At 36.8% G+C, this 24591-nt stretch overlaps 1 protein-coding gene across 2 annotated transcripts in view; it reads left to right on the top strand.

The window, feature by feature from the left end:
* METTL4 (methyltransferase 4, N6-adenosine) overlaps window positions 1-23848 on the top strand; it is a 167208-nt gene extending 143360 nt beyond the window's left edge. The window contains exons 9-10 of one of the 2 annotated variants that reach the window (XR_014234001.1): window positions 393-471; window positions 22164-23848. Coding sequence is in view for 1 of the 2 variants with exons in the window: in XM_082353597.1 (XP_082209723.1) it covers window positions 393-397 (5 nt within the window). In the remaining variant the exon portion in view is untranslated. Of the gene's footprint in view, window positions 1-392 lie in introns of both variants that reach the window. The other variant, XM_082353597.1, reaches the window with a different exon arrangement.
* Window positions 23849-24591: the final 743 nt, after the last annotated feature.

Genomic DNA, 24591 nt, shown 5'->3' with positions numbered 1-24591 from the left:
TATCTACTAAGAGGATGACATCAATGCTTGTTAAATAAAAATATCAGACACATATCGAGGACTGATCTTGTGTTCCCAAAACACACAAAAAATCTATGAGACCACATAAAAACTGTCCATTTAGGCAGGGAGCGTACAGTACAAGACATTGGGAATAGAGGTTCCCTCCACTGGGTGAGGGAAGGACAGCACAGGCTGCTTAATCCATTAACGTAGGAGATAAAATCCTCTAAAAAGCCATTCCAGGATGGAGAAGCTTTGAAGATGGTTTTCATCTCCAATTTCTGTGGACATGTCTGACCTTTAATATTATTAAGTAAGTTAAGAACTAGAGGAAACATCAGTGTCCTTTCTCTCCCTCTTCTCCATTTCTTTCTTTCTTTTTTTTTCAGAATAAATAGAAAATGGAGGAGAGACAGACTGCTGTTGTTGGTTTCTCAGCAGGACTGGGGAAAAACTCTCAGTGGCAGAGTAAGTGATAAAAAACCTTAGAACTTTTTTTGAAATGTAAATCTAAATATGCTTAGTGGTCAGTATTCCTCTTAATGACCTAGTGATAATTATCCAGAATGAAACCCAAACTATAGCACCATGAGCACACAGTATTTTCAAATTCTTGATCTGGACCGCTTCTTTGACTAATGCATCTCATTTTCATCATCCTATTTAGGCTGCTTTATACTGTTGGCTCATATTGATTTTATCCTTAAAGAAATTAGCAGGTAATTTTCATAAGAAATGTAGTTAAAGCAGATCTCCTTATGCTATATTTGTGCAATTAAAAAAAATCTCCAAATTTAAGTGTAGGATTTTACATTTATTCTTGTCTAATTTTTTTGATGTAGTTTCAAACACCAAGATAATTTTGAATATTAGGTCCATCAGTCATCACACCAGTGCTTTATTTGGCTTTCTATGAGCACCTGATAAGGATATCTTCATGTGTCTTCATTTAGATAAAAAATTACAAGGAGTTGAATAAGACAGGAGCAAGGTCGGGGTCCTGTGGCACGGCACAAATATTCTAGGTGGATATTTGGCCATTAATCAATGTTCTGGATACTTCATGCAGATCAGCTGGCCTTGAATCCATGCAACTCTTTTCCATGAAGCCAAAATTTCAGTGTTTTAGCCATGTGAACCAATAAGCTCACATTTTAATGCAGATGTCTAAAATTAAGATATATGGTATAGACAGCATTCTACAATATAATATGCCATTCTTAAATATTTGATTTTTTCCCCCAATTTCTTCTTTATTATTGATCTTTTCATTTATGTTTAATTAAGCTATTTGGTCATTTTTTCCCCCCAAAGTACTTCTTTAGCCATTCTCATTATTCTGCTCTGTTATCACTTTGAGGCATTCTTAATGGAACACATAATTGCAGTTGTGCTGATACATAGATATATACCCAAAGGAAATGATATGCTTGGTTACTTACTGATTATTTATATGAGAATTAAGAATCATGTCTGTTTAGCATTAAGCTTGAGTGGTTCTTAACATTTGAATGTTAGCTTTCTAAAGAAACCAAAACAAAGCATTTTATCTTCAAAATATTGAGCTATAGAAATGGGGAAATTGTTTGATTTAATTTTCTCCCATCCAGATGTAACTTGTGGGATCTAGCCTACAGGTGAAATAATAAGAAAAGATCAGAGGCAAAGAATGGCAGGATGCTAGAAATTTTAAATGATTTCAATAAAATCTTATGATCTATCACATCAAGTGCTTTGAACCAGTTCCAGACAGAAAAAAAGATGAGTGAAAGGCAAACACATAGGATATTTAATAATGAAGGATGAGTTTGGCAGATGGTAGGTTCCCTTCTCTGTTCCCAAGCAGGGTAGGATAAAGTAGACTTTCCTTTGTAGAAAAGAGAAAATAGCTCTTTTGCACCTTGATAGACACCTGCAGATCTGGGTGTGTCCTCAATCTTTGTCTGATATCTCTGTAATAAGATTCTGAAATAGAGCCTGTCTGGGATATATTGGCAGAGATTCTTTCTTCATACTTCAAATAACAATTGTGAAAAACCAGTTCTGAATCACTACATTAGAATTCTCTCATGATCACTTGCAATGAGTTGTCAGTATCAGAGAAATTAAAGGAATATATAAGAACATCACAACAGTTAGGCTACATAATTAGAACTCTTTTATCTGTCAAGAGGCCAGTTATATAATTATAACATTTCTGAGTTGTAACAGTCTTTGAGATTGTTTAGTCCAACCCCCGTATTTTTGGAGCTCAATGATTTATTTGCTTTTGGGAAAGGATTTTCAAATTTAGAGATAATTAGGATTACATTAAGGAAGGCTCTTTGTGCCAAGATAAAACAATTAGTAAAGAGCATCCACTAGTTCCAGTATAATAACAGCAATAAAAGTGAAATTTATTGAGTGCCAGGTACCGTTCTAAACACTTTGCATGTAGTAGCACATTTAATCCTTACAATCACCTTAGCAGATTGGTGTAATTTTTATACCTCATTTTTCTGTTGGAGAAGCAGAAGCACACAAAGGTAATTTGCCTAAAAACTGAGATGTGGCAGAGCCCTGGATTTGAGCCCAAGAAGTCTAGTTCTATAGCTTACAACACTTAACCACAATGCTGTCCTGCCTGTCAGGATTATGGAGATATAAAACAACTACAAGTTTGAAGTATGAACTACCGTATTTGCTCAAAGTCAATTAATCAGTGGAATAGATAATCAAGGATGCTATGTTGGTGGCAGTTCTAGATTGATAACATAAAAATGCTGAATTTGTCAAATTTAAGTACTGTCCCCAGTAGGTTTGGCGCTGTTTATAATAATTTTTCTGGTCTTTGTCCCGGGTTCTTTGCTTGGAGATTCTGAAACGCTTGGAACTTCTCGAGTGCTAGAAGTGTCTTTGTTATTCATGAGCCCCTTGGGTCACATCTGAGTTTATGCTAATGAGGGACTCATGGTGGGCCCCTAGATAGCTTCAGGTTGGGGGCTCATTATCAGAAAGACCAACCGTATGATTACAGAATTGGAACTTTGATGCAGCCTGACCTCTGAGGAGGGACAGAATGAGTTAAATCATGTGACCAATGATTCAATCAGTCGTGCTTATGTAATGAAACCCAAATAAAAATTCTGGACACCTAACCTTAGTGATGCTTACTGGTTGGTGACCACGTTGATGTGCCAGGAGGGTGATGTGCCCCAATTCCATGAAGACAGGGCACAGAAGCTCTGAGTTTGGGACCCTCTTAGACCTCACCCTGTGTGTCTCTTTATTTGTCTGTTCTTGAGTTGTATCATTTTAATAGAACTGTTATCATAAGGATAGAGTTTTCCTGAGTTCTATGGTTCATTCTAGCGAATTATCAAACATTAGGGGGTTTGTGGGAACCCCCCAAGTTTGTAGCTAGTTGGTCTGAAGTGAGGCAGTCTTTTTGTAGACGGGGCCCTTTAACTGGTGGGGTCTATTAACCCCAGGTGTTTCATACCAGAATTGAATTGAAGTATAACAGTTGGCATTGAAACATATTGGGGTGGATAAAGATAAACACTAATCATTACTTCCTCATATTTGGTAACAAAGCTAAGACTTCATTAAATACTGAAGTCAAGGTTGTAGAGGGGTGCAGAAGATGACTGGTTTTGAGCTCCTCTTGAAGGATGTTTGTGTATACATAAATGCATGGTGTGAGTATGTATATGAAATTGGAACTTTAAAAAAAATTGAAGTATAGTTGATTTACAGTGTTGTGTTATTTTCGGGTGTACAGCAAAGTGATTCAGTTTTTTATATACATATATATTCTTTTTCAGATTCTTTTCTATTATTGAATATAGGCCCTGTGCTATACAGTAGATCCTTGTTGTTTATTTTATATGTAGCAGTGTGTATCTGTTAATCCCAAACTCCTAATTTATCCCTTCCCCCTCACTTTCCCCTTTGGTAATCATAAGTTTGTTTACTATGTCTGTGAGTCTGTATCAGTTTTGTAAATAAGTTCATTTGTATTATTTTTTTTAGATTCTACATATAAGTGATACCATATGATATTTGTCTTTCTGTTTCTAACTTACTTCACTTAGTATGATAATCTCTAGGTCCATCCATGTTGCTGCAAATGGCATTATTTCATTCTTTTCAATGCCTGAGTAATATTCCATTGCATATGTATACCATATCTTCTTTATCCATTCATCTGGTGATGGACACTTAGGTTACTTCCATATCTTGGCTATTGTAAAGAGTGCTGCTTCTATGAACATTGGGGTGCATGTATCTTTTCAAATTAGAGTTTTCATCTTTTCCAGACATATGCCTAGGAGTGGGATTGCTGGATCATATGGTAACTCTAATTTTAGCTTTTTATGGAACCTCCATACTGTTCTCCATAGTGGCTGTACCAATTTACATTCCCACCAACAGTGTAGGAGTGTTCCCTTTTCTCAACACCCTCTCCAGCATTTATTATTTGTAGATTTTTTGATGATGGCCATTCTGACTGGTGTGTGGTGATACCTCATTGTAGTTTTGATTTGCATTTTTCTAATAATTAGTAATGTTGAGCATCTTTTCACATGCCTGTTGGACATCTGTATGTCTTCTTTGGAGAAATGTCTATTTAGGTCTTCTGCCCATTTTTTTGACTGGGTATTTTTTTTTTTTTTTTGATATTGAGCTGCATGAGCTGCTTGTAAATTTTGGAGATTAATCTTTTGTCCGTTGCTTCATTTGCAAATATTTTCTCCCAGTCAGTAGGTTTTTGTTTTGTTTTGTTTATAGTTTCCTTTGCTGTGCAAAAGCTTTTAAGTTTAATTAGGTTCCATTTGTTTATTTTTGCTTTTGTTTCCATTACTCTAGGAGGCGGATCCAAAAAAATATTGCTGCAATTTATGTCAAAGTGTTCTACCTATGTTTTCCTCCAGGAGTTTTATAGCGTCTGGTCTTGCATTTAGGTCTTTAATCCATTTTGAGTTTATTTTTGTACATGGCATTAGAAAATGTTCTAATTTCATTCCTTTACATGTAGCTGTCCAGTTTTCCCAGCACCACTTATTGAAGAGATAGACTGTGTTTTCTCCATTGTATATTCTTGCCTCCTTTGTTGTAGATTAATTGACCATAGTGTGTGGGTTTTTTTCTGGGCTTTCTATCCTGTTCCATTGATCTATGTGTCTGTTTCTGTGCCAGTACCGTACTGTTTTAATTACTGTAGCTTTGTAGTATAGTCTGAAGTCAGGAAGCAGGATTCCTCCAGCTCCATTCTTCTTTCACAAGATTGTTTTGGCTATTCGGGGTCTTTTGTATTTCCAACAAATTTTAAAATTATTTGTTCTAGTTCTGTGAAAAATGCCATTGGTAATTTGATAGGGATTGCATTGAATCTGTAGATTGCCTTGGGTAGTTTGGTCATTTTGAAAAAATTGATTCTTCCAATCAATGAACACAATATATCTTTCCATCTGTTTGTATTGTCTTCAATTTCTTTTATCAGCATCTTATTGTTTTTGGAGTACAGGTCTTTTGCCTCCTTAGGTAGGTTTATTCCTAGGTATTTTATTCTTTTAGATATGACAGTAAATGCAATTGTTTCCTTAATTTCTCTTTCTAATAATTCATTGTTAGTGTATAGAAATGCAACAGATTTTTGTATTAAAATTGGAACATTTTGAACTATATGTTATTAAAAACTTTGATTAGAGAAAACAAAAAACTTACCAAGAAAACAGAAGCTGGAAGAGTTTCATTGACTTAGAATCTTCCTTTTCATTGTAAATCTATAAACACTTAGGCAGGAAGGGGCTTATGATATCATTGAATTCAATCCCCTTATTGTACTGATAAGTACACTGAAGCCATCTCAGATTTCATAACTTGTCTAAGGTCACATGTCTAGTTAGGATAGAGTTGGGACTAGATTCCAAATAGCTCTAAGGCTGGATTGCAATCTAGCTTTGATGTTTTCTAGCCTACAGCTCTATCCACTGAAGAAGAGGTTGTGCATAAACATCTATATTTTTGTACTCTTTATGTAAATTGGCAAGTAATTTATAGATGTATTCTTACTGAAAGTTTCAACAATACAGAAATGCCTAGAATAAATATCAAAGTTCCTTTTTCCCGCACCAATCACAATTCTCTCTCACAAGGTTTATCATTTGGTGAGTATTCCTCCAAACATTTCCCTATGCATTTACATACACATTGTGATATATTGGCTTGGTTAAAAGTGCTTTTCCGTAAAAGAGTTCATGAATACATATTGCTCTTTAGCTTTCTTTTCACACACAATGAGGTATTAGTTGTATTTCTATGTCAGCATTATAGCTCTATTCCATTCTTCTAACGCCTGCATGGATTGTACATACTCAATTGTGTGTAAAAAAGTTAAAAAGAAGCCACATTCACATCCCCTGACTGAAAGAAAACTAAAGGAGTTTCAGTTTTACTTTTTGGACTTCCAGTGCTTTCCCTGTTTTATTTTTGCTTCCAGTGTTGTCCTTGTTCCCTGAAACTAAACTGTTTTATCTAAATGTCTGTCATCTTTCTCTTTCCTGAAAAAATATACTTACAATAGTTGCGTTTTACAGCATTTTTCTAACTTTAGCTTATTTCAATCCTTCATCATGTGATTAACTGTAAATCTAAGTCTAACCCTTTAGGTACTGTGATGAGAAGGATTTACCATCATTAGATCAGAAATTATTCATGAGTTGCAAATAAATGAAACAGAAGAAAATGGTGTATGCTTCAAGTATGTATAGTTACTTAAAATGTTTTTCTATGTGCTTGAGCTGGCATAGCATCAGACCTTCACTGCATTATTTATTAAATGTTCTTAGTACAAATTTACACTATTAAGTGGTTGTTCTCCCTAGGAAAGATTAGAAATTAAGGATGAGCTCAGTGACTGAAACACATTCACACACTTTCTTCTTGGTTTAATCATCTTTAAATTTTTTTGATGGAATGTGTCCCCTAATTCTTGTTTCCCGTACTTGTTCAGTTCTGATGAAGACTGCCTAGAGCTCAATTTGGTTAAAATGGAAACTTGTTTTTACTGATTGTGATAGGTAGCTTATCACATAAATAATGGTCTCCGAAGTTCATATAGTAGATTGCATTAGTTCTTTTGTTTAGAGTTGAGAGACAAGCAAGTTTCACGTGGCTTGTCAATAGGATCAAAATAGAAGCAGTGTTTCCAGTATATAAGTTTGACATGAAATACGAATAAGCAAACATAATAGCACACACACACACACACACACACACACACACACACATGCATTTGCTTTCTAATTAGAAAAATTTTAATGTAAATGTTTATGTTATATAGGCCCTTGCATTTAGTCAGTTTGCCAGTGACTAAGTAAATATGATTCATGTTGTTGAAGAAAAGTTTTGATGTGTATGAATCATCACCATATTTTCTCCATTCTTCATCATTGTCTATTTGAATATAGTATTATGCCAAGTTCACCAATGCCCACATGTGAAATGGTCTGCCATGCCTGACAAGAACATAAAACAAAGTTTAAGAACAAAATTAATCAAATTAATTGCTGAGGTAATACAGGTTTTTCCTAAAAATCTCAAGTTGGAATATTTCACTCCTGCATTTCCTCCTTCCTCTGGTGTCTCCTTCACACACAGTTTACTAGTTCCTCCTCATATCCTTATCCTCCAAATTTTGGAATATCTCAGGTCTAAGTCCTTGGACTTCTTCATTTTTCTCTCCACGCTTTTCCCCTAAGTAATCTTACCCAGTCTCATGGCTTTAAATATGATCTATGTTCTGATGATTCTAAAAGGTACATCTCCAGCCTAGACTTCTTTCTCGAATTGTCTCCACTTGAATATCCAATAGATATCTCAGACTTAACATATCCGAGAATGAGTTCCTGATTTTTCCCTCCAAACTTGCTCACCCCATTTTGTCCATCTTTTTCTCTGTTCTCTAAATATTTACAATAGTTATTTAAAAATCCAAGTCTGTTAATGACATCATCTTGATCAACTGTGGATCTGCTTCTGTGGCCTTTTTTCCCCCTTGATTATAGGTCACATTTTCTTTTCTTTTTTAAAAATATTTATTTATTTATTTATTTTGCTGCACCAGGTCTTAGTTGCAGCATGTGGGATCTTTAGTTGCAGCATGCAGGCTCTCAGTTGTGGCATGTGGGATCTAGTTCCCTGACCAGGGTTCGAACCTGGGCCCCCTGCATTGGGAGCATGGAATCTTAACCACTGGACCACCAGGGAAGTCCCTAGGTCATATTTTCATACTTTGGCCCATGTCTCATAATTTTTGATTGTATGCTGGATATTGTATGCAAAAAACAGAAAATGTTGAACTAGATTTTTTTTAATAGAGGACATGCCTTTTCCTTTGTGAGGAAGCTAGGGTGAAGAGTTGATATTTTTTGTTTTATTAGAGTTGAGCTGGGTCAGTACTAGGTTGAAACTTTAATTAATTTCAGGTCATCCCTGTTTTTAAATATCTTATGAGTGAGTTCAGTCCCATTTCTCGGGCAGGACTTTGTGACTTGGGAACTCAAAGTCTATATCTCTCTCTGCTTTTGACCCCTGGCCTCAGTTGCTACTTGAGTAATAAGGTTGGGGAAGAACTCTGGATCAGGATGATTAGCATTACATTTAAGGCTCCTTCTAGATTTTACACTATCTTTCCAGATCATACAGTCATACAATTTTGTTTGGTTTTCTTCTTGTCCCAAAAAATCATGCTTACGGCAGACCAGCTCCTGCACCTGTTTCTATCTCCAGATGTGACATATCCCCAGGTATGAAAGCAGTCACTAGTCTTTAAGCACCTAGAAAGGGCTCATGCTCCTCTGTAAATCTGACTTCTTTGTATCTACTGTTCTTTGATGATCTTAAAGAAAAACATACTTTTTAGTTTATCTGGTGTTTTCTTGTTACGGCAGAAGCAATATTATTTACAATTTTCTACACTCTAAGTATAAGTGGAGTTGTAGAATTTAATTTGATACCTTTAATAATAAAAGAGGTTGATAAAAATCCTTCCTTAAAGGTACTTTGAGAATACTTACACTCAGGGTGCTATTCAAATCAGTGTAGTAGAGGACCAATTAAGATACACATTGGCTAGTACAGCCACTGGTGAGGGGATTGGCATATTTTAAAGAAGCACTGTTATGATAAAGAACATGAGTATAAGTAGGTTGATATGAAAGTCTTGTGAAATAGTGAATGAAATGAGCATTTAAAATTTTGCATTTCAAGTGAAAGTTTAACCAATACAACTCTCATTCTGAATGGTGTTTGCAATATCTGGTTCTAAGTAACAATTTTTTTCCCATACCTATTACTTGTCTAGTATTTGAGAGAGGTCACACCATGAATCTACATTTCCTATCTTTTGACTAGTTATAGTCTAAACCAGTTAGAGGGACCTTCTTGTTTAACCGGCTAAAATTCTGCTTTTGAAAATCCTGTCAGTTGGCACTGTGTAAAATGAATACCCTGGTGGAAAAAAGAGGCTCAGCTTCCTTTATAGATCTTGTTCACAATGGGAGGCAAGGGCTGTGATCCTTATCCTGCTGGCAGCGCAGTGATATAAATCAGGCTCTTTCACTTCAGTCAACTTTACTCACGATGAATGAAATCCAGGTCTTTAAATAACATACGGCTGGGCTGTCGTTTCATTGCTCTGACAGAACGTGATCTAAGCTGTCAGTTTCTAATCTAAGGAAAGATAGGGAAAATGAGGAGGAAATGACAATGAAGCATTTCATTTCTTTTGGAAAGAAGGCAAGATGTAATGCTTCAGTAGATACACGAATAAATAAAATAACTACATTTGGGGGTTGATTTTAGAGTTCTTGCCCATCTGGCCCTACCTAGAATCTCTGTGGTCCACTGGATTTTACTGTCTTTACCCTAAACTTTAAGATATTCAAGAGGAGAATGCAGTGCCCCCCCTTTTTTTTTTAACATTTTACATTCATGACAGTACATATTGTAAGACAGAACTTTGATCCTATTCTCACACTTGAGTGCATTTCTGAATCCATACTTTGAAAAAACATACTATATCTTCAAAAGAGGAACAAATAAGAGCAACAACTATCTACTACCATTATATTAACTTTATCTACGCACTTACTAAGTGCCATGCTCTGCCATAAACATACTAAGTAGTTCAAGAAAATGCTGGATGGAAATCTAACACCTTTGGACATACTGTAATAAATGGATGTATAAGACAAGAAAAAAATTTTGTACTATTGGTAATCAGTAGAAATCAATAACAAAAATGATATTTTTTGAGTTGAAACAGTACTTTTTGAGGAACTATCTAAGCACTTAGATAAAAAGGACTGTTGAAGTATGGTCCCACAGGTAGGCAGATTTTAAATCTCCAAAAAGAGATAAAAGAAAGATGCTTTTAGCTCCAGTCTAACGATCCTGATGTGTGTGTTTTTGGCCATCTGACACAAACTGTGAAGCCATCCCTAAATTCTAAAGACTTTCTAATGAATTCTAAATATTTTTTTCTGGCATAATTCCCGAAATGTTCATTTACAGTTTTACTGGGTGTTTCACTTTGTCTGTACTTTCTCTGTACTTGTTTCCCCAGTGTTCTACAATTGCACTCATCATCTAGATTTTCTGCTTGCTACGCTGGAGAAACACGGGGTTTTTAATAATCACTGTTTACTTAGAAATTTAAATGTAAACACAGGAAAATTTCTCCTTTGCAAGAGGAGGTGATGGAAAACATTTTAGACACTGGAAAATGGACAAAGGTAGTCTTTTCTAGGTGGAAAAGCTCAAATGAGTAACTCTGAGCTGATATTTTCTATTTGCCCCTCCAGATCCACTGTCCACCTTTCTTCACCTTGTTCTCCACCCCAGCAGGTTGATCAGTATGGATCCCATTTCCTTGGTCTTCAGATGAGTCTTCAGGGTGGGGAGGCCTGGTAAAAGATCAGAGGGAGGGAGGAGAGTACTGACTGGGTATTCATTTCCCTGGATTCCTTACTGTGAGGTTGATTCCATGCCTTTCAACAAAAGTCTCTGGCCCTCTCAAGGGGTTCTTCTTGACTTGACTTTCTCCCTCCAGATTCAGTAGCTACTGAACCCCTTATTCATTCCGGTACAGGAGTGGTCAGTCAGGCTACTCCCAGCCCTGGGTGATTCTCCTGTATATTGTGGTTCCCCAAATAGCATTGCCTTTATAATTAATCCCTTCATAAATAAGTTCTCAGATTAGCCTATTTCAAGTGTGCCACCTGTTTCCTGTTGGGATTCTGACTGGCAAAAGTTCTATTAATCCTCAAGAAAGCAAAGTTATTAAGGATCTGTATATTAAGCACAGAATGTTGTTAGATTTACATTGAATCAGTATTTAATACTTAACCTCACAAAAAAGAAAAACAATATTATTTTCTATTACCTAGAAGAATATTAAATCAAGACTGTTAGGATTTCAAAGACCATGTGACTATCATGCTTTTATGAATTTGTTCTTAAGGAAAATAAAATTTTGTGTATGCAGCCAGCAGCTTGGTTCTTGAGTACCAGCTTTTACTTGTTTCTCCTGGAGGTAAGTGTGCTTTCAAATCTTTCTTGATTCCTGTGAAGAGACAGCTTAAAAAAAAGCTAACCTATTTATTTCGTGAAATATAATTTTGATTTAAATGGAAACACATTGATTTTGTACCATATTCTAGGAAGACTTTTTTGACATCGAGTTCTGCTTAACCATGGAAGTGTTAAGTTAGAGAGACTGTGGAATTTTATTCATGAAGGGAATGATAGTGAAAACAGAATGCATTTTTTTACTCCTGAAGTTGACTTGGGTAGGCTTAGAGCTAGGAAAGGATGAAGTCAGTGGCTTTTTTTCAAACAATCTTCTTCCTAGATATACAGGAGTCACCTCAAATCAATATGTCAATTTTAATTCAAGGGGTATTTAGTAAGCATCTAGAATGTGTTGGAGCCTGTACGTGGTGATAGAGACAGTGGTAAATGTGACAGCATGGTCCGGGACCTCTTACAGATTGTAGGCTGGTAGTAAAGACTAATGTGGCATTTCCAGGGTGATGCATGTTATGAAAAAAGCATGAGGATATCTAGAGCTCTTATCAGAAGGGAAGGCAATTGTATCTTCCTAAACCATTACCACCTAGTTACCCAAGTTAGAGATCTGACTGTCATTCTTGAATTTTGACCTCCAAAAGTCACCAAATTGTACTTATTTTGTATCTTACACCTGTTCCCATTTCTACGTCCTTACAACTATTGCTCTAGTTGAAGTTCTCATCATTTCTCTCCTGATGTCCTATACCTTACCCTGCTTCCAGTCCTGCCCTTCAAGTCCATCTTTCACGTTATCATCAGAATGTTCTATCTATAAACCAAAACTGACCATTTTATAGTGTGCATAAAATTCCTCAGTGACCTTCCAACGTCTGAAAGATAAGGTACGAGGTTCTCTATGACCATGTACCGTGATAAGGTACATGACTCTGATTGTACCTTCCATTGCACCCCTCCCTTTGAAGGGCAGGCACTAAACATTGAATGAATGAATTAAAAACATTTAAAATGGTTTCATTGACCAAAGATGAACATATAAAGGTGTTTTACTAAACTGCACAGAGATGTTGGGAATGGTTCTGTGCTAGTTAAGAGCCACCCCAATAAAAAACTTGATTCATTCATTTGATATTGATTTAATGCATGCATGTGTTGGGCTTCAAAGGGATATATAAGAAATTATCTGCTGATGTGGAAGGAGTTCACAATTTCTCTGACAAGATATTGCTCAGTTAGGCATTAATGCAAGGCAGGTGTTAATAAGGGCCAACATTTGCAATTTGAAATCATTTGCTGTAGGAATTCATAGAAGGAGAAAATCCCTTGTGGGGCAGAGGTTGAGCTGCACTGGATGTGTAAGTGAGTTCTGCCCTGAGGACATATCTGTTTTTTGGGGAATTGGCCACACTCTTCTTGGAAATCAGGGAGTTTTCAAGCAAAACTTTACCACCCTGACTCTGTAGATCTCAGACCTCTCACTGCTGAGGACTTTATCGCAGAAAAGTGACTGATAAAACGATCCTGCTTCTGCTGGGATCCTTTTGAGATGGAATGGGGCCCAGGATCCTGTCTCTCCTTGGGTTCTTTCAAGTGACCATTATCTCTGGGCGGTCATGTCCAGGACCTGATGGATGCTGGGGGAAATGATGAGGCACCCACTGTTCAGTGGATCCCAGACGCCTGAGGGAGAGGTTAAGATGAGTCACTGAACATGAAGGGAACAGAACCAAGTCTGCTTTGTTTTTTGTGTTCTGGCAGTTGGAAATGTGAATTCAAATCTGCCCTCTTCTCTGACCTGGGAATTATGCTACAGGATACTCTTTTTATATAAGAAGGCTTCATGATGGCTTTTTATTGTCTCCCACTTTAAGAAAGAGATCCAGGACATCTCTGATAATGTCTTTTCCCTTTGTCCCTTCTTTCCAAATGTGGTGTATCCTTAAAGAGCCAAGGAGAACAATAATCCGTATAAAGTTTTGTTTTGTTATACTGTATAAACCCAAATGCTGATGCATTTATTGTATAAAGAGCCTACCTCTGGAATTCTTTGTGTGGTTAACATTCTAGGGTTTGACCAAAATGTTTTATTTTTATAACTGCTTGTTTTATTGATACCCATTTACTGAAATATGCTTTTAACAGCAGGATATGAAAAGGTAAGCTTCTGGTTCTGGAGAGAGTAACCTACCTGGAATAAAACAAAAACTCAATTTCTCTCAATGTTAATTTCTGGTCTGAAAGGAAAGGAACTTTTGTACTGAAATTTCTTGGTGATTTCAATAAAAATTAAAGTTCCTAGGGTGGCCCAATGATTGCCATCAATAAAATATAATTAGGATTTCATTAGAAGCATACATTGAGGACTCAACTCGTCTGAAAGATCTCGTTAGGCCTATTTCATAGCCATTTAAAGTGTCACAAATATCCCATAAGAAGTAATGAATGGAACCTGACTACTTTTGCACCTTCCCTTCTTTCTAGACCCTATGACCTATTCCTAATTTGTCAATTTTTTTTCTAGTGGTATTATACATGTTATAAGTAACTGATAGGCCTTATATCTTTATTTAAAAGGCTATTAATTTCATAAAATAGTATTATATTCCTAGAGATACATTTGTAAGCATTTTAAGGGTCAACTTGCTGCAGTAATAACAGCTAAAACTTGGGAAGTGCTTATTATGTGTAAAGTACCATTCAAAGTGTTTTATATGCAGCAACTCACTCATTCCTTGGAACTATCTCATGAAGTAGGTACGATTACTATTCATTTTACAGCTTAGGAAACCAAGGCTGAGAGAGTTTAATTAACTTGCCTAAATTCTTATAGGTAGTAAACGATGTTTCTGAAATTTGATTCCAAATAATCTGACTTCAGAATCAAGTTGCACTATACTGTCCCTTCATAGAATATTTAAACTAATGTGTCATAGTAGAATGACCAGGTGATTTGGAAGGTCATGGAAAATCTTAAATCCACAGAAAATGCTTGAGGTTTTCATTTTATACTTCCTTATGTCATCACTTTGGAACTTTCTTTTAACATTTGAAATGAACTTATCAAACACTTACTGAGAACCCACTGTTCATGTGTGTATGTGTGTGTGTGTGTAATTTAAGAGGAGAGAACCAAATGTTCTTGCTTTTTCAGAGTGCTGGGTGTGGCAGTGGGTGGTTAGGTCTCTCTCAGTAGTAAGATGCCATAAGAAATTACATAAGATGACAGGCAACAGAGAGGAAGAATGAGGAAGACGTCGCATTGGAAGATAAGTCACACATTTAGAACATCTTGACAATGAGTTTGGCTCATTGTGTGTTCCATGGCCACCCCATGCCATGTGAAACCTTCAGGAATTCTTGCAATGCCAGAGTGAGATAGTGTTTATAAGGAGTGAATGATGTTTAGATGTTGGCGTTTGAGAGAGATTGTTCCAGAAGCTTTTTATAGAGTACATTGCAGCTGGAGATACAAGGTAGTGTCCAGCTAAGAGGCTGTCATTTTTTTCCAGACTGGATATAAAGCAAAGCAAAAATTCAAGAGATGCTGCAGAAAAGATATGTAAGATGGATATGGTGCTAAAATTAGAGATGCTAGTTTGTTGTAGGAGAATGAGGGTGATTCTAAAATTTAATTTGAGGATTGAAATATTCCACATATCACCAGCATATTAAGATAGAGATATCCAGTCGGCATCCAGACACAGAGCAGACTAACTGGAGATTTGGCTGTCAGGTGCACGAATGCAGCATGTTTTAGTCAGATCACTGCATGGCCTCCTGGCCAGTCTTGCTGTTCCCATTCTTCTCCCTCGCTGGTTCATTATCTGCTCAATAGCCAGAGTGATCTTTTAAGGGAGTAATTGGAACATATTGCTTCCTACTTAAATTTCTTTAATACACTAATTCTAAATGGGGAAGAAAGGGATGCTTAGAAGGCATTTTCAAAAGGAGAGGAGGTGTTTTGAGTTGTCACATTGAAGGTGGAGCTACTATTTATTGGGCATGAGTAAGGAATTCTCCATATCCTGAAATACTGCAATGTTTAAGCATTTATATGTGGAAATTCACATTGTTCCATTATAAATTATTATTTCCCCTTTATGATACTGTTAGGATATTATATTGATTTTTAAAAAAAATATTATGTATATGCAAATAAGTTATATATTATCTATAGAATTCATTTCAGGGAAAGAAGGAAGTTTTATAAAATATTTCTTATAAAGTATTACTTTCTAATTTTATTCATCACTGAAGGAAATTAAGTAAGAAATAATAAGTATTAGTTCAAAAGAATATATTGGGATTTGGAGAGACATTCTAAATGTAGATGAGTCTAAATTTAAACACAATTATTTTTAAGCCTTGAGTTCATCTCATTATTGCTAACAAGAATGAATGGTGCCACCCTGAAGTAAATTGAAGTTAAGAACACGAGAGCTGTCATCCTGGGTCAGGCCTGGGCCCCGCATCTTGGAACACTACCTCGGAGAGTGGCACAGAGGGGTAGGTTGGAAAACTGCTAAGTGACAACTCTGACGTCTGCCTGGATGTTAGGTTGTACCATTCCTAGTCTCCCTTGGTAAGCTATGGTAAATATGCCATTCATAAATTTGTTCTGAGCTGTTTCTGAATCCATTTATATTTTCATTCTATACCAAATTTTGGAAGAGAGCAAATTCTGTAAGTTTACTTCCAGCTGTCCTGCACAGAGTGTTTTTGAGCTACGAGAGATGCTCCCTAGGACAAATTTTCCAAAATTTAGTAAGTTGCAGTGATTCACAAGAACAGTGGCTCCCCAAGAGGATCCATGCTGCACGAATCTGTCCTGTTACTCTATAAAATGTGTTCTGTGGTAACATATACTTGGAAAACACTTTGTATCATACCCTTTTCTAGGAGAATCATGGTGCACGTTAGCACACTGAAGATCCTGGAAGGAAAGGAAATGTGATCACAAAACTTCTCTGTGTGCAACACTCCACAGAGCTAGACCCCCATGGGGAAAGCTGTACTAGCAGTTTAGGAACAAACTGTTAGAGCTTTTTATGTTTTTATACTGACTAAGGGAAAGTTGTCAGATGGTGGCAAGCAGATCATTTTTCGCTCTCCTCACCCATTTCTAATGCAAATTATTGACTCAGAGTGGTGAGACAGTGGGCCACCTGTCTAACGAGTCCGTTACCAATATCAGGGTAGCCAAACAACAAGAACAGCAAACTCATGGAAAGAACATGAGCTTTGGAATGATAAGACATGAATTGGAGTCCTTGCTCAGTTATCACTTGCAGCCGTGTGATCTTGGGAGGGTCATTTTGTTCTCTGAGTTTCCTCATGTATGAAATGGGGATAATAGTAATAGCTATTTATTACTAGAATTACTTTGTGAATTGTATTTGCTAATATGTGTGCAAACTTGACAGAATGTATTGGTTATTTTTTATATATTTAAAGTATTTAATAAATTCTAAATGAGAATGAATCCTGGTGTTCTAATTAGTGAATTGAATAATTAAACATGTAGAAGGTGACGTTTTAGGTTTAAGGCTAAAATCATCTCTTGTGTACAAATGTGTAAAGGGAAGAGAAATCCAACCCTTCCTCTGCCAAAAAGAAAAAAAACTCAGAGAGGTTAATAACTGTGCTCTTCCACTGTCCCGGTGCAGACATCAGCCTCTTAGGTGGGAAAGGCAGCTGACCCCAGTTAGTGCTCAGCACCTGTCTTTAGCTTTGCTCCGTTGCAACTCGAAACGCAAAGAGTAGCTTCTGAAAAACTGGTTTTAATACCTTGTTAAGATAATATCCCCAAGAGTTTAGCTCCACAAATAAATAGAATCTTTCATTATTTGCTTTTATAGCAAAAAGGATTTCAATCTGGATTTGTTAAAATGTCTTCTTACTTTCTGTAAAGGAAGCAAAAAAAAAAAAAAGCTACACATAGAACTCAGATTTTTCCCCTCCAAATCTGAAAAGGAGACAGAATCACAGAGCCCTTTTATACTCAAGAACCAGAAACAGTTGAAGAAATACGTTAGCTTCCTGATATAGGTAATTTAAGGAAATATTCTTATGTCTTGAATGTATAATGGACGTGCAGTTAAGAATGAGTTCATAAGGCAACACTTATCAGCAGTGGCTTGGCCATTTCAAAACAAAAATTATTTGAATCCACTCGCACTTAGAACACACATATAAGTCACAGGCTACTGCCCAGAGATGAGTTATGACAACATCATCAAATGATGAGATGATGCATCTCTTGGAGGTTGAGTCCCTCCTGTTATAGAACATGCTCAGGGTACAGCTCTGTGCTTCCAGGCAAGAAACAAGTTACCCCTACATTGTAGAAGTTGGATTTGAATTAGGTTTGGAGAGGTAAATTTTGGAGATAATCTTGGGCATTATGAATGACCACCACAGGGAAAAGTATGAAGGATAGAAAGAAAGGACAGCCTTATTTTATTTTATTTTTCCTGATGGCAGTGTTGGTGTTGGTGGTGTGTGTGTGCAAGAAATCAAATGTGTGTTCTGTACCCTAAAGTTATGCTGAGCCTGTTAAAGATTGAAGAAAAACGTATAGTACAGTAAGTGTCAACAACTCAAATGCACTTGGTGCAGCAGGTAAATTACAGGATGAAGAGGGAAGGATGAAGGCTATAAGGACTGGTGTGAGCTGTGATGTAATAAACATACATACCTCCTAAAGGCATTTAAAGTACATTTCTTTTTTGAAAGCACCATGCAGCCCAAACCCAAACAGCTATATGGGCTCAAATCCATCTCCTGGTGGCCAGTTTGCAAACTCTGGGCAAAAGTTTAGAGTAGGGGTTCTGAAGTCAAACTGTCCAGGTTTAGTTCCTCTTAACCAGGCTAGCTAAGTTTGGCAAGTTATTTAACATCTGAAAGCCTCATTTTCCTTATCTCTAAAATGTGAATAATAATAGTGCTTATCTCATGTGATTATTGTGAGAATATTGTGATAATATATATACATACATACTTAGAATGACTAGCACTAGTAAGCACTTAATAAATATTAACTGTGTTCACATACACACACACACACGAAATAGTTATCTGGGAAAGGTATACACTTTTTAATGATGTCTTGTGGCATGTTCTTTTGAGTGTAATTGATGGCAGCAAATACTTTCAGAGAGTGGGCAGGGATTTGAGTTTTGGAAAGTATCATAAGTCCTTTGAAGTAAAGGCTGATGAATAAGATAAATAATCAAATTGGGTCATACAATTTTTTTTTAAGCAAAAGTAAGCTAATGAAAGGAAACAAGAATTTAGGCATAAAAGGGTGTGTAGAGTGGAGATAGGTATTCAGAGAGAATGCGTCGTAATTATTTTGTTGGGTTTCTACCTCCCTGATATTCTTTTCTAGCACATCATCTTGATGTGTACATGTGGGAGAAACCTGGGGCTCAGTAATTGAGCCTCTCCTCCATCTATCCTCACTCTCCCTAGGTGATCTGATCCAGTCTCATGACTTTAAATACCTTCTTTTTGCTTAACTCCTAAATTTGTATCTTCAGCTAGGCTCTGTCCTCTGGACTCTAAACTTATATATCCAACCACCCAGTTGACACCTCCACACAGATGTCAAATGAGCTCCTCAAACTTATGTCAGGAATGGAGCTCCTGATATTTGCTACTTCCTTTCCAAACCAGTGTCTCTTGTATTTTTCCTTGTCTCTGCTCATGGCAACTCTGTTATTCCAGTTGTCAGTGTGAAAACTTTGGTGTCATGCTTGACACCTCTCTTTTTCTCATCCTGCACATCTGGTCCATCAGCAAATTCTGTCCACTCTACCACTTTCAGTTCTACCATCCTGGCCCGAACCACCCTCATCTCTCCCCTGGATTATTACAATAATCCTTTCTGCTGCTATTCTTGTTCTCTTCCTAAACACATCACCATGGTGATTCTGTTAAAATGAAAATATTGTCATGATACTGCTCCACGGCTTCCCATCTGACTCCTTGCTGTCCTTACCATGACCTACAAAGCTTTCCATAAACTTGTCCCCTGTTGAACCTCTTGGACTTTGTTGACTTTCTCATCATTCACTCACACCTGCCACACCAGCCTCCTTTCTGTTCCTTGCACACACCAGGAGCCACTACCTCAAAACCTTCACTCTTGCTCTTCCCTCTGTCTGGAATGCTTTTCTGGTATATATTTGCTTGGCTAATTTTCTCACTTCCTTCAGGTCTTTACTTAAAAGTCACCTTCCCTGGTTACCTCATGTAGAAATTTTATTTCCTCTGCCATACTTTCCTTTGTTTATTTTCTCCTAGCAATTGTTTTTCTATCTCTTATTATAGAAGGTAAACTCCATGAAGACAGTGGCTTTTTAAAAAATTTTTAAATTTTATATTGAAGTATAGTTGATTTACAATGTTCTGTTAGTTTCAGGTGTACAGCAAAGTGATTCAGTTATATTGATACATATACACATATTTATTATTTTTCAGATTCTTTTCCCATATAGGTTATTACAGAATATTGAGTAGAGTTCCCTGTGTTATAGGGTCCTTGTTGATCCTCTATTTTATATATAGTAGTGTGTATATGTTAATCCCAAACTCCTAATTTATCCCTTCCCCCTCACTTTCCCCTTTGGTAACCATACGTTTGTTTTCTAAGTCTGTGAGTCTGTTTCTGTTTTGTAAATAAGTTTATTTGTATCACTTTTTTAGATTCCACATATAAGTGATATCATATGATATTTGTCTTTCTCTGTCTGACTTACTTCACTTAGTATGATAATCTCTAGGTACATCCATGTTGCTGCAAATGGCATTATTTCATTCTTTTCTATGGCTGAGTAATATTCCATTGTATATATGTACCACATCTTTATCCATTCCTCTGTTGATGGACATTTGGGTTGCTTCCATGTCTTGGCTATTATAAACAGGCTGCAATGAACATTGGGGTACATGTATATTTTTGAAATATGGTTTTCTCCAGATAAATACCCAGGAGCAGGATTGCTGGATCTTATGGTAGCTCTAGTTTTAGTTTTTTAAGGAATCTCCATACTCTTCTCCATAATGGCTGTACAAATTCACATTCCCACCAACAGTGTAGGAGAGCTCCCTTTTCTATACACCCTCTCCAGCATTTATAGTTTGTAGATTTTTTGATGATGGCCATTCTGACTGGTGTGAGGTGATACCTCATTGTAGTTTTGATTTGCATTTCTCTAATAATTAGTGATGTTGATCATCTTTTCATGTACTTTTTGACCATCTGTATGTCTTTTTTGGAGAAATGTCTATTTATGTCTTCTGCCCATTTTTTGATTGGGTTGTTTTTGTTTTTTAATATTGAGCTGCTTGAGGTGTTTGTATATTTTGGAGATTAATCCCTTGTTGGTTGCATCGTTTGCAAATATTTTCTCCCATTCTGTAGGTTGTCTTTTTGGTGTGTTTATGGTTTCCTTTGCTGTGCAAAAGGTTTTAAGTTTCATTAGGTCCCATTTGTTTATTTTTGTTTTTATTTTCATTACTCTAAGAGGTGGATCCGAAACAATATTGCTGTGATTTATGTCAAAGAGTGTTCTGCCTATGTTTTCCTCTAAGAGTTTTATAGTGTCTGGCCTTACATTTAGGTCTTTAATCCATTTTGATTTTATTTTTGTGTATGGCGTTAGAGAATGTTCTAATTTCATTCTTTTACATGTAGCTGTCCAGTTTTCCCAGCACCACATATTGAAGAGACGAAGACAGTGACTCTTGACTGTTTTATTTACTGTTGTACCCCCAGTGCCTTCAATATGCCTGGCCCAAAATAAGGACTCAATACATTTTTGTTGAATAAGTGAATAAATGAATTCATTGCCCTTTCTGCTACTTAATTCAAAATGATGCAGGCACCATGGAAGAGGTAGGCCACGAGGTATTGTGGAGAAAGCATTGGATCCAGGCACTTGGATTCTACTTCTATGTGTGCCACTAAGTAGCCATGTAGTTTTGGGCCTGTTGCTTTACTTCCATAAGGCTTGATATCCTCATCTGCAAAATGAGGCAGTTAAATGAGATAGATAGACAGTTACTTGAATCTCTGGGGTTATGTGACTCAGCTCTAACTAAGAAGATGCTTATAGCAACAAAGATCTGTGCTCTATTTCAGACCAACTTAGAACTTTCTGTGATAGCCAGAAAGAGTGCATTTCTGTGTCTCTCCTTTCAAAGGTTACCATTAATAATCCCTGTCTTTGAGGGAGGACCAAAGCCAGACAGTGGGTAGAGGAAGCGGTAAGTCCCCAGTGTTGGTCCTCAGCTCACTTATTGGCTTAACACATTCCCTTACCAGGCTGGCAACTTATTTTGCACTACTTGCTGTAATGCTGATGCTATAATATCAAGTTATATTTTTTTCCTAACTATTTCTATGTGTACTGATTGTCATCACAACATCACCCTGCGGAATATGGATCAGGTTTTATTAATCTTCATATACAGAAGCTAAAAGCAGAGAACCAGAGGGTAATTAATTGACATTGTCATAGAGAAAGTTTGTAGCAAGTCAAGGCCAGAACCCCATAACAAGAAGTGTTCTTTTTTAGGAACAGAGTGCCATCATAAGAAGCTGAAGTCAGAACTGGTAGCATACTTGCCAGTGTCTCCAAGTCTGGAGTGGTAAGTTATTTAGAAACACATATATAAATGTTTCTGCAACTCATGGAGTGCCAGGAACGCCACAACATTTGTTGGAGACTTGAAGATTTTCAGTGCCCTGTGGAGTTGAAAGAACAGATCCTCTTGACCCTGGGTTTTGTAGGATAAGTGCCCCTTCCCTTCTTGCCTCTCAAATTAAATGAAGATAATGGTCCTACCTAGGCATTTTACCAGAGCAGCAATAGAATTCTGACCCCTGAATTTCTGGTTAAAAAAAGGAGAGTATGTGCAGCAAGATGTGCTAAATTATTGAGCAACCCAATATTTCTCTCAGTTGAAAGCAGAAGTGAGCAATGGCAGATATAACTATTCAGATAATTTTTAACCAGTGCAGAATTTTTAAAGACCTTAATTCAAAATCAAAGTTTGGATAACTAGAAAGTTTATCACAGTTTAGAAAGCATAAAAAATTACAAAGACTTAGATATCCAGGCTCAGTATTTAGGATACAATTGAGTTCATATATGTGGAACCTAGAAAAATGGTACAGATGAACCGGTTTGCAGGGCAGAAATAGAGACACAGATGTAGAGAACAAACGTATGGACACCAAGGGGGGAAAGTGGTGGGGGGGGTGGTGGTGGTGGTGGTGGTGGTGTGATGAATTGGGAGATTGAGATTGACATATATACACTAATATGTATAAAATAGATAACTAATAAGAAAACTCAAAAATTCACAAAAACAATAGAATACAGTTGCGTTCAAGATCAGATATCTTACTGAGACCAATTTGAATTAAGCCCATCCTGGGTAGATTTGGCTTCTGGTAAGATGGGACTTAGAGACTGAGGCAAGATTGCACAGGGTTCCAAGATTGCGTATGTAGAAACTATAGGGTTGAACCTTACCTCTTTTCCTGGAAAAGATGGAGAGTGGTTTCTAAAAGCTGGATTCCTTAGTTATACTTTTAAAATACAGTAATTTTTGATAACAAGGTCAAATATGTCACATTGAGGAGAAAATTGGGAAAACAGTGTAGTAAGTATAGTGTATACAGTATTGTCTTTGAGTTTTTACTCTTGGAGACAGAATGCTTAAGGCAGGAAGTGTCAAGGGCATATGCATTTTAGGTCTGTTTATAGCTGAAGCCCCAATACCCCAGAGACTCTTCCTGGCAAGGGAACAGATTAAACCTTCCTCTTGGCTCCAGTACCCCAGAGAGAATGCACCCGTTAGAGTAGAGACTTCAACACATGAAGTTTATGTTAGAGCTGCCTAAGCCAGCAGGCAAATAAAAGCTATTCCAAGAGAAAACGAGTAAAGCAGACTGAAAGCATTTTGCAAAGCATATTTGTATGAAACGGTATAAATCAACAGGTAAAGAAGAACTTTGAATATTTTCATATACCAATACTGATCATACTGAACAGAAGTAGCATTAGTCCTTGGGCAGCATAGCACAGAGATATTCAGCAGATCTGGGGCCACCCAGGAAGATGATGGTCCCAGCTGAACCATCTGATGCTGTACTCTTAATCATACTAGCTACGTGTGCTTGCCATTTTCTTCAGACGACCTGAAAGTCAATTTCAGAACCTATTGCTTTATATATATATATATATATATATATATATATATATATATATATTTGTCTTTAAGTGTGGGTTGAGTCATTCCCAGTGAGTACTTTTGGCCGACTCATGTTCCTCAGCTAAAAGAACCCCTATAGGGATTGTTACATTTAGATACCTGGATTGCATGGACCCTGAATGTCACTGATAATTGTGGAGATTCTGACATTCAATGAATGCCATATTAGTAGGTCTGATTTCTGTTTCAGTAGCAATTTATAACTCACTATTCTCTGAGAGCTACTGGTTAGCATCCTTTCCATACATTGCTTCTGGAATCATATGCTCTCAGAATTATAATATAAGCTTAGGTTTCACTGTAATCTTTGCCACATAACTCACAAAAGTATTTATGAACATTCTTATAGAGGTGGTTTTCCAGAAGCTGTTAGATATAGATTAATCTGTCTCTCTAGCACACACACACAGGAAAGAAAATGAACTCTTTTGGACAAGAGACCACAGTAACACACAAGCTCATGTTCTGGAGAGTATATCTACAGACCTTCTTTTCTCTTTATTAAGACCTAACTAAAATTGTCACTGAGGCAGTTCTTCTACCCAGGTGACTCACTGTTCAGTGGGTAACAAATCTGACTATGCTACTTATCGGCATAAAGCCTTCATTGACTCCACATCACCTATGGGATCTAGCTCAAAGTCCATCATGGACCATACGACACTTCACCTTCTGCTGTCCCTGCTGTCCCTGTCACATTTCATGCTATAGTGGCAGCACACT

The sequence above is a fragment of the Balaenoptera borealis genome (assembly GCF_965194805.1).
Source record: "Balaenoptera borealis genome assembly, chromosome: 14".
Taxonomy (NCBI): domain Eukaryota; kingdom Metazoa; phylum Chordata; class Mammalia; order Artiodactyla; family Balaenopteridae; genus Balaenoptera; species Balaenoptera borealis.
The sequence above is the reverse complement of the archived record's forward strand: the minus strand, read 5'-3'. Positions and strand labels throughout refer to the sequence as shown.